At 42.3% G+C, this 11,306-nt stretch overlaps 1 protein-coding gene across 1 annotated transcript in view; it reads right to left on the reverse strand.

Moving 5' to 3' along the window:
• The window catches only part of LOC113625966 (netrin receptor UNC5C), a 358,340-nt gene extending 347,485 nt beyond the window's left edge, over window positions 1–10,855 (reverse strand). The window contains exon 1 of the mRNA XM_027116940.1: window positions 10,402–10,855. Within this exon, the coding sequence (XP_026972741.1) occupies window positions 10,402–10,525 (124 nt within the window). The 5' untranslated portion in view covers window positions 10,526–10,855. The remainder of the gene's footprint in view (window positions 1–10,401) is intronic.
• Between the last annotated feature and the right edge of the window lie 451 nt (window positions 10,856–11,306).

Here is an 11,306-nt window from a genome sequence, read left to right on the forward strand (position 1 = left end):
CTCCAAGAAAATTAAACATTCTGCAGCCTGGAAACATAACTCCATTTTATTAACTCCATTTTATTTTTTATAAAAAAAAAATTATTCAAATCATCACCGAATTCAGGGAAAAACAACACAACTGACTTTGCCTTCAATCAGCCCGATCCTAAGAGGTCACCTCAGGCAGGGTGCTTACCAGGGGAAACTTTGTCTCTCCTGAAGAGGGGGTTCCCACATGTAAATGAAGGACTTTACTCATGCACACAGGATAGCTGACCTCCTTTGGTCAAAAAATTATAGTCTACTGGGTAGGAAAATACAGAAGTTCTTCTCCACGTGTTTGAAATAAGCCAGTGAACGTGGAGATCCCCCAGTCTCTGTCATCTGGAGGACAGGAAGAAATTGTTTCTATCAGATAAGCCACCACATGAATGAGGCAGAGGTATCTCTACTGTATGCTATTGTAAACAACTTAGCTACTGGTCGACAACAAGGCACTTTTTCCAGAAAAGAATATAATTTTGCAGTGAGAAACCAGTGATGAACCCTGATTCCGTATTCAATGACTACTTATGAATTTTTTTTTATTAAAAGTTTGTTTTCATTTCTTTGATAGGTGTTGCTGTTTTTTAAGGATATTGCCAAGGCTGTTTGAAAATAAACTCTCCTAAAACAAAAAGTTACACACACAATTTGTGCAAGCATATGTGTGTGTGTGTGTGTGTGTGTGTGTGTGTGTGTGTATATATATACACATATATATATATGCTCACAGAGAATTACTGAACTATATATGTCTACTTCTTATAACTCTTTACTCCATTTCTGCTTGGAAATACCCTGCTAGGAAATAATTCCATAGTTATTTAATTTGATTAAAAAATATGTAGATCTTTCATGTGATCATCATTTCTAATAAATCCAATAAACTGATTACCCCCATCCCTATTGGGAAAACATATCTATTGTTAAAACTTTTTCTAGCCATCTTTCTTCTCTATTTTTTCATCAGGTTATAGTAAGTAAGCTCTAACTTTCTCCACTCTGTGTGTGTGTGTGTGTGTGTGTGTGTGTGTGTGTGTGTGTGTGTATAACAAAAATAAACATATTTTGATCAATATATAAGAGAAAGATATTGGCAACATTTCCTAAAAATGTAATTATATTAAAGATAAAACTCCATTTAAGCAAATTCCTTTCTGGGACAACTGTCCCTAATAACTCCCATATAATCCTAAGAATGTTTTTCAATTTCTGATGTACAGGTGAGATTTAACTTACAACGCTGACATTATTAATGACACTGTTTAAGAGCTGAGGAAATATCAATGCATTTTATAAAGACCTTTGAAGGACGCTGTGTATCAGTATACCACTGATTTAAGTGTAGATTTCTCAAACAAGTACATCCTACTCAAACAGGTTCAAGTAAACTCCAAACGTAACTTCTTTCAAAAATACAGCTTTTAAATACTTTACAAACTCGTTTGCTCTGTTAATTGAAGTAGGTGTGTATCAAGACTCTATTTATATAAAGGTTCAAGTCAGAGTGCCCGTTGAATAATATTATGATGAAATACTGATCTTAGGTCTCTATTCCGATAGCACAAGCAATAAATCATTTGAACATGCCTGTTTTTCCTCAGCTTCTGAGAGCAGTTTCTGAAATGCGCTTCTGTTTTCCACCAAGTTGCATGCTCTGTGGGTGATGGCTGTAGTAGGTTGGGAGGAAAATGTCTTAGGCTCTTTCAATCCTTGAATTTGATCCTTAACACATTTTTAAAGCTCATACCGTCTCATCACCTTATGGAGATACAGAAGGAAGAAGGAAAGTTGCTAAAGAAAATGACAGGTAACGTAATTACTGTTTTATTTAGAATGACTCCAAGATTGCTGCTTGCCAAACTTGCCTGTTTCCACTGGGTAGCTACAATGTGGATACTTGGCAACCTCTTTATTCAATGGAAGATAAAATATATCATTTTCCCTTAGCAAAAGCTAAATTCAAATGTCAACATATTTCACACAGACATAATGCTTAAAGTGAAATTACCATTATTTACTATGCCTTTCCAATCAAAGTTTTTGTTGTGGTAGTAATCTGGTTATTTGTTTGGTTTGGATCAGGGATAACACAGGTCTTTGACAATCACATATAATAAAACAGCAACAGTGCTTTTTTCACTGACTGTCACTTTTTGTTCCTGTAAAAGTTAGAGAATACCATTTGTTAAAGTGTAGTCTTTGATCTAGATCTTGAAATAATGTTTTTAGGTTCTTGAAATTCCAGAAAGATATTAGAATCATCTAAAATATTCAATTTGAATACAAAAAATGAACTTGCAAATTCATAGAGACTAGAATAGTCCCAAACTGTTCCCCTTTACTTTTTTTTTCCTTTACTTTTATCTGATACATGAACATATTTCACTATGCCTGTACTTTATAAGAGGATATTATTACACCACATGCCCTATCATATTGCACTAAATTTTTATTGTCTAAGAGAATATATATTATGCACTACTTTAAAATAATTACTTTTCTGTACAAATGGTATAATTTACTTCTATACTGCTCTTTCATATTTTATATTAGGCAAACTAATTTTCTTGAATTTTGAATCCGTTTCTACTCATAGATATATTTACCCTTATAACTGGGCTACAGATGCATTTTAATGTGCAAGCACTAATGTGTTTTTACTGGAAATGAATGTTCATACAAAAGGGTTTTATTCTGAACAGAGAAAAAAAGAGAAGACAATAAATTACATTTGAGTTCAGTCAGTCCATGATTAAATAATCAATTAAGACATTGACTAAAACTGAGAAATGTTAGCATTCATCAATAAACTTGTTTAATGTGCTGAGGGAGTTTCTGTTGTTTAACATCCTTAGTTAGAAGAAGAGATAATACACGTTCATCTACATGAGGCGTTTTTATGGCTCTCATAATTGCTGAGAAATGAATCTAGCCACAGGACCCAAATGACAATGATTAATGAAGACAAAACCCTTATCCTCACAACATTTTAAAATAAATAAGACTGGAAACTCTGGAGTTAAATTTGATTAATCAGTATCACCTGTTAACATGATTATCTGGTGCCCTCACATTTTAAGTAAGAACTGTAACAGGCACATCAATGAAATGAAGTCTCACCTGTCTCCTCTCTCTCTCTCTCTCTCTCTCATTCCACTCCCACACTGGCAATGAGACATGGTTAGTTATTTAATTAGAAGAGGGTAGTCCCCAAACATTGGAGTTTTCAGATGTTAGACTTATACTTTTGCCACGCAAAGCACTTTTGAATCACTGCTCACTGCTCATAAAATGTATACTGACATAAGGACAAATATCTGCATATTTGGCATTTTCAAAGCTACAGCTCACTTTCCAAATTAACTTCAATTTAATGTCACAGTAACTTTAACACTATGTGTAGAAGGCTAGATATGTTTTAAGTACCTGGAGATACTCTTCTGTGTCTTTCAAAACCTCATTATATAAACCTAAGGGAGCAACTTTTTTGGAGGCAGGAATACTCAAAGTGAGAAACCACATTAAAACTTCAACTCAAAACTCGTTTTTAATTATAAAATTATAACAATATTTTCTAACATTTTGTTTATAAAGCATCCAAATATTTGCAACAGAATATATTGGGTTGGCCAAAAAGTTCCTTCAGGTTTTTCTGTAAGATGTTACGGAAAACCCAAAGGAACTTTGTGGCCAGCCCAATATGTTTTGGGTTATCATGAAAAGGCAGAAATTCTTCTGAGAGTTCTAATCAGGTAGAGAAGAGGAAAAAAAAGATACTATTTTTGATCTTGTTAGCTCATAAAATTATTACTATAAAGTTTTTAAAATTAAAATCTCCACAAATTTAGAGATTATAATATTTAAAATAAGAGAAACTATAAATTTTTAAATTATTGGATTTCTTTTTAAAAACTAGAAAAAAGGAGACAGTAAATCTATTAATATTGCTCAAGGCAAACTTACGGTACTTCAAAAAAGTCACATAAAACACAGCACTGAGTTTCTGTGAGTTTCTGTTCTAGTTTAAACATCCTTGAACTAAGTGAGTGATACTGGAACAATATCCAAGGTCTCAGATTCATGGAGCTCTCTTCCACAAATATATAAGCAGTAACAAAACCAAATACAATCTGAAATCAAAGAAGCGCCTATACATTGCTTTAAGGAGCTAGGTTAAGAAAGAAAAAGAATGAGAAATGTGGGGCTTTGTAACTGCAGACCAGGCAATCCAAAAATAAAAGCAGAATGAAAATACTGTAAGAGAAAGATGTGTCTTAACTCTAAATAACATAAAACTCCCACAAATGTCTAGTTTTATCTTAAATTCTGCTAGAAAACAACATTTATACCAAGCATAAGGGAATTCCCTCACTATCCAGTGGTTAGGGCCCAGTGCTCTCACTGCCAGGGCCCCGAGTTACATCCCCGGTCGGGAAACTAAGATCCTGAAAGCTGCGTAGCTCGACCAAAAAAAAAAAAAAAAAATACACCAAACATGAAAAAACTACGAATAACCATTAAACAAATGGAAGTAATTACATGTGACACTTTCAAAATATATATTACCTAGATTATTCATGTTGTTCTAAATTATGATGCTGAAACTTTCTATTGCAAATATAATTTGAATATATGAAAGTCCTGGTGAATTTGCTTTGCCTTCAAGTCAACCTATTTTTCTATACAGTAAGTCCCCCACATATGAACCTTCAAGCTGAGAACTTTTCAAAGATGCAAACGTGCATTCGCATGTCCAATCGCGTAAGTTATTCACGTGCCTGGTGTACACTGTCACGTGCATGCATCGTCTACAAGTGGTTGTGCTTTTGTGTACTTTACTGTACAGTACTGTATAGAGTACAGTAGTACAATATCCTTATTTCAAGCCCAGGATGTCCGGAAGCAAGCGTAAAAGCAGCGGTGATGTAGCTGGTACTACTGTACTTTACAAGGTACCATACTGTAAAAGTAAAAATGTTTTCTTTATTTTTTGTGTTTGTTCATTTTTTTAATGTACTATTTGTGTGAAAAGTATTATAAACCTATTACACTACAGTACTATATAGCCTATTATGTTAGTTGGGTACCTTGGCTAACTTTGTTGGACTTAATGACTGCACTCTTGGAACAGAACTCAGTATATATGAGACTTACTTTTTTGTGTTGTTTTATCATGTATTGAATTATGCTCGTTAGACACACTTGTGTCTTTTTTTTTTTAAGAAAAACAATCCACATTTGCATAAAGGGCTGGTTTTCTCAAAACCATTATCTGAAAACATGGAACTTGCATTTTTTTTTCATAAAAGTGTTTATGGATTTATGCAGTTATATTTCAACATTCATTGTAAAGATAGAAAGTCAAGAGTGGAGGTTGTAGCCAGGGCTTAACAGGCTCTGACTTAAAATGGCATTTTTAGAACTGGTATTAGGTTAATTTTCCCAGATTGTACAGAAAGGAAGAAATGCGGCTATGAAAAGAGAGAGCTTCCCACAGGCCGTTCAAAGAACCACACCATGTCCAGGAGTTTGCAGTACTTTGGAGCATCTCCTCAGACAGCTCCATTTGTTGCTTTGGGGGAAGCAGTGTCTGCAGCAATCCCTCTACTCTGAGTTCAAAATTATTGACCTTTAATTTCTTTAACTTCTAGATTTCTTTGCCCATGGTTTACAGAGTTGGAAGCCAAAGAATTCTGCTCTACATACTTTAGATGTATTAATTCATTCAACCCTAATATGACTTACAGTATATCTTATCCTCATTTTATATCCGAGGAAACTGAGGCACGGAGATGCTAAGTAACTGACCAATGGCCACACAGCTAGGAGGTGGTGGAGGCAGCATTATGAGGCAGTGGTAACCACTAAACTACCAGGGAGGATGGTCACACACCACTAACAGTCTCTAGCATGTGGCTCCCCAAAGCCAGACCGATTATATATTAAATCTAAGTAAGATTTAATAAGACAGTTACAATGCAAACTCAGCTTTAAGAACAACCCACTTCCAACCAAACTGCCACCCTTAAGTTTCTCTGCACAGAAATCATGGAAGTCCTGCTACCACTCACACTACAACCCTAGCTAGTCCTATGTTTACTAACATTGGATGCTTAAATCCAGAAGATACTATACCTATTCCCACTGTTATATTTCAGAAAGTAAATTATAATTCTATGCTTGTAAGTCAGTCTTCCTCGAAGGGTGAAACTGTCTCCTCAACTCTGTGTCCCTAACAAATAGCATACAGTATGGGACATAATAAATGCACAATAATTGTTCAGAACTTTACTTCTAAATAGCATACACTATCCAAATGAGCTAATGGGTTTCTAATTCGTGGGGATGCGAACAGGTTTGTTTTTAACTGCCACAAACACCAAAGTCAAACTAAAAAAGATATAGGCTAAAAGAGCAAGGGAAGAGCACTGCCTCAATCCCCACCCCACAAGCGTCCCCATTATCTCCATGAAGTGGTTGCAGCCTGTAATTTTAATGTTTCTTCTCAGAGTGACTCCCTCTGCTGCTCCAGCAAAGCCATGACCTAAATCAGAAAAGTGCTAAACGCAGTTAAGGCACTCTGGCTATTTGCACTAATTGGAGAACCCAGCATACATTAGAGAACAGTTATTTTTAAGTCTCAACAATAATTCTAAGAAAGCTAAGAAAGTTTATTTAGGACAGCTCGGTGCCTCCTTCAGGTCCTCAGGGGGGTTGCTCAAAAAAGGATCAGTATGTATTCTGATCAGGACAACCAGACTACAATGGGAGATGCGCTAGGACCCTGTCTTGTTGAATTTGGAATCCCCAGTATCCAGAACACAGAAGGCCAGGAAGTCAATAAATGTTAACAATTTTGTGGTTCCTCATTCTCTGCAAGTACTTGAAAAGTTTGCTCTCTGAAGCCTTTTAAGTATTCCCTAAGCTAGAATACATGAAATTATTGTTCTAAACAAAGGTAAACTAGCCTACTTTTCCTTACTGCCAATTCCAAACGTGAATTTATGAATTTACTCTGCTCCTAAAATAGAAAAATATATGGTATACTTGTCACGAAATTCAATCTTTCATGCCAATTGTCTATTTGTACCACACCAATATGCATAAATGCACGAAAGTAATTTTTACTCTTTTCTCAGAAGAAGTATATTATTTTAAAAACATTACAAATTATCTTACAATAATAGAGAATTATCCCAATATAATTAGAATCTTCAGTAATTTCCTGTTCTGAGTTTGGTGGTGTTAACACTCATAACACTAGTTGGTGCTATATAAGCGGAATATCAATGCTGTGTAAATCCAGAAATAAAATGCATTTATAAAACAGGAGGGCACTAATTCTGAAGCAAACTGATCAAGTGCACACACGTACACACACACACACACACGCTGCCTTTTCCTGGTAAAATCTTTCATTCTTGAAAGTCAGAAACACCACAAATTCCCTGGAGCTAGGAGTTCCCAGCAGTCCTGAATGAAACAATTAGAACATAGCCAGATAGGAGAAAGCTGTTGCCTAAAGTCTAGAAAACCTCCCAAGGACCTGTTTAAAATGACTGATGTCTTTCTTCAAACCACACTTACAAAATGAAGTACACTCACAAATAACACCCATTCTGCTTTTTTATCTTAAACACCTGTTATTTTCTTGGCTCTCTCTGAAGAGACACATATTTCCTAAAACTTCCAATTTTCTAGTATCTTTCCAACAACAGAATAAAAACCTTTTCCACTGTGTAAAGTGCTTAAATTAACTTTCTCATCTTAACTGCATACATACTTCCATCCATAAAAAATAGTTTATTCCCATCTTTAAGTCCTCAGCACAAGGAAATCATACCTTGAGGGAGCAACAGCATCTTTGATTTACCTAGTGATCTAGTCCGAAGAGAGAGGAGAAAGGAGAAGACATTAGAAGGAAAGGAAGGTCTGACTATCAGAGAATTATAGGAGTGTGACTCTGAGAAGAAAGTGTATGTATTAGTAGTTCAGTAGTAAACAGGCTAGGGGAATGGAATAGAGTGATAGTGATAGAAGCTGAAAGTAGGGTTTGGTGCTTTCTACATTTTTGATACCTAACACACAACACAGGAATAGCTGGTATCCTGCAACATGGAGGAAAACAAAGATTAAAGTGGTGGAATAGTGTCTCTCAAAGACCACAGATTCAAACATAAATAGTTTGCTCACCAGGAACTGAAAGAAAAAAACTATACTAAACGGAGAAGAACAGCAGTGAAATGCACACACCCAAAAGAATACATTTAATTATTCCACTTAAGATCAGAAAAGTAGGTGCAATCCTCAATCTCTGGCTTGCCTGGTCTATAAGATGAAAAAAGTGTAAGTGGCAAACACTCAGTCTGTCCTGACTGTCTTTTCTTTTCATCTCTTCTCCCTTCTTCTTTCAATATTAATCCACTCACAATCTCCTGTCTGCTGATCTTTATTGATCCTTTTTCCTACCCAGTCTTTTTAATTTGGCTGTAGGAAGCTCTCGGCAGGGATCCTATGTCTCCTATTTGGCATCTTTGGGGACTTTAACTTGTCCTTTTCCCAAACAGTTCTCTCACCGCCTGGTCCCCCTCCCACTCGCACCCTATAGCTTAGTCCTTTGTGCGACCAATAACAGCAGGCGAATTCCACAGGGAGTCACGCGGTTGATTCCACAACAATTCATCAGGTTGCTCCCTTCAACTTCCAAACACCCCCTCTAAGCACCCTCAGCAGCCGTCCTGAGAACTTCTCCCAATTTCAAGAAACCTGCAAGAAGTTTATGATTCTTAGGGGAGACTCCTTTGTAAAACGGACAGGCAGATGAGCTTTAGACATATGACTGAGAAAACCAGGGCCAAACCTCGGGGATGGGAGGCATTTGGCAAGAAGGGAAGGAAGGAATTATGAGCGTGGCTACTTAGCGAGGCAGCAGGACAATTTACTCCCGAAGTAGCTGTGGCTAATCCGCAGAGCCTCGCTGATCACGTACCTCCCGACACGGAACACACTAGCCTACGCTCAGCGCCCCCCTCCGCCTCCAACGCCCTGGTCCCCAGCGCCTCCTCAGATCTGAGGGGGATGCTGTCGGTAACCTCCGGAGTGTCTGAGCATCTCCGGGGAGTTGAGGCTATCGCCGCACCTCCTCTGCTTTCCAACTTTGGAGCGAGTGTAACCGAGAGAATGGGATGCCTGGATTACCTCCGAACGCTGCAGAAGCCTCCTCAATCCCTCGCACGCCCATCACAAGGAAGAGCTGAGCTCCCTCCCCTGTGCCAGCGACCGCCACAAAACTGGGCGGTTAAGACCCAGGTGGGCCCTCGGCTTGTCCAGAAGGTGGCGGGGGCACTGGGGACCCAGACGACCCGAGAGAGACCCCGGAGAGGGGCGCCTGGGCTCCTTCCTCGCAGTCTCCCTTCCACTCAGCTTCCCAGGCTCGGAAGGCTGGGATTTGCCTCTATCACCTCACCCTCGGAGGGCGAGAAGGAAACTAGGCAGCCAGCCCCCGGGCCTCCCCTTCTCCCTTACCCACCCGCAACTCCTGGCCGAGCTTCTCCCCCATCCCGGTTTTGCCCAGAGCCCCGGACACTTATTTTCAAGCTCAGACACATCAAATTAAAATGTCAGAGTTATAAAGTGGCCGGTTACCCCGGGGAGTTTCGGCTTTGGTTTGAACGACCAGTCCGTTTCCTCTAGAGCCGGGGAGGGGGGGCGGCGGCAGGGGAGGTACGTTTCTCCGTCGCCGGCTGGGAGGGAGAGCCGGAGAGGAGAGGGTAAGAGGGCGGAGGAGGCGCGCACACCCCGGGGCCTGCTGCGGGCTGCGGCGCGCGGGTCCGGGGGCGCCGCGAGTCTCCGCAGCGCCCCGAGCAGCAGCCGAGGGCCACCGGCGCCAGCGGGTCCTCGGCCGCCACGGACACGTTTCCGTAGCGGAGCGCCCTTCGGCGTGTGGCGCTCAGAGACTCAGCGAGGATCCGGCAACCCCCGACGTGGCACAGCGCGGGGAGCCTCTGCGCGTCATGGGGCCTCTACTGCAGGCCACGCAGCCACCCGCGCCCAGAGTCTCTCCAAACCTCGCTGTGCGCAAGGTACAACAACGTGTGAGCGTGCAGCAGAAAGTGCAAGAGACACATGCCCGGAGACAGACGTGGGTCCGACACCCCGCGCGTCCGGGCCCATCCGTGCCCATCTCGGAAGACAGATTCAAAATCATCCTAACCAAAGCTTCTTGACTAGTTGGGAAAGTAGAATTTAAAGTGGTTTCCAGTTGAGGGAGACGAGGCGGGTTAAGGAAGCCAGGGGAAGTGGGGAGGAGGAAAGGCAGAAGGAGGGAAGGAAGAAGCGAAGGGAGGTGGCGCGGAGCTCGGCGGACCCCCTTACCTTGAGCGGCCGAGCCGGTGCCGCTGGCGCTGAGCAGGGCCAGGGCAGGTAGCACGAGCATCTGCAGCACGTATCCCAGCCCCAGTCCGCAGCGGGCCGCTGTCGTCCGCAGACCTTTCCTCATCGTCGACAGAGGTGCGCCGGGGGGAGGCACATACGGAGGAGCGCCGACAGCGGAGAGCCCCACCGGGCAGCAGCGGAATCCGTGCACCGCGAAGCTGTCTGAAGGAGTAACGACGACCGAGCGCCACACTCCACTTTCTCCAAGGGCAGGGGCCAAAAGAGGGTGGAGAGGAGTCGCTGAGGAGGAGTTTGGAGGTCCCGCTTTCCCTGTGCCTGCTAACAGGCGGCTCCGTGAGCGGCGGCTCTGCCCCCACTTGGGAAGTCCGGGAAGGCGCAGGGCGGCCACCTCGCCGCTCCCCTCAGCAGCGGGAGCAGCCGCAGCTCCGCCGCGCGCCGAGCCCGGACTGTTCCCCGGGTCCCCTCGCCTGTGCCGAACACACACAGGCACGCGGGGCGGGGGGCGGGCGGAGGGAGAGGAAGAGAGAGCAAGAGGAGGAGGGAGCGGAGGGTGGGAGTTGTGCACAGTGAGGCGCTCCCGGCTCCAGTCTCGGGGTTCTCACGCGGGCGGAGAGACTTCCCGGCTGCGGCTGCGGCTGCTGGGTGGCCGAAGAGGGTCACCTAGTAGTGCGGGGCGCACGGGCGCGCCGAGGGGTTCGCCCAGGAGGCGTGGAGGGCCCAGCCCAACTCCGCTGGGATGTGAGAGGCGGCGGGAGCGCGCCCGCCCGCCCGCATTAGGGAAACGAGGACTGCGGGAGCGGCGTGCCCGGAGCCGGAGGTGGAGAGCGGCTGTTGGTTTCTCTGCGGAAGCTGAGGCGAGAGCGACCTGAGGAACGAAGCGTATT

The sequence above is a fragment of the Aethalodelphis obliquidens genome, unplaced genomic scaffold, assembly GCF_003676395.1.
Source record: "Aethalodelphis obliquidens isolate GAN/ISIS:26980383/991018 unplaced genomic scaffold, ASM367639v1 scaffold17, whole genome shotgun sequence".
Taxonomy (NCBI): domain Eukaryota; kingdom Metazoa; phylum Chordata; class Mammalia; order Artiodactyla; family Delphinidae; genus Aethalodelphis; species Aethalodelphis obliquidens.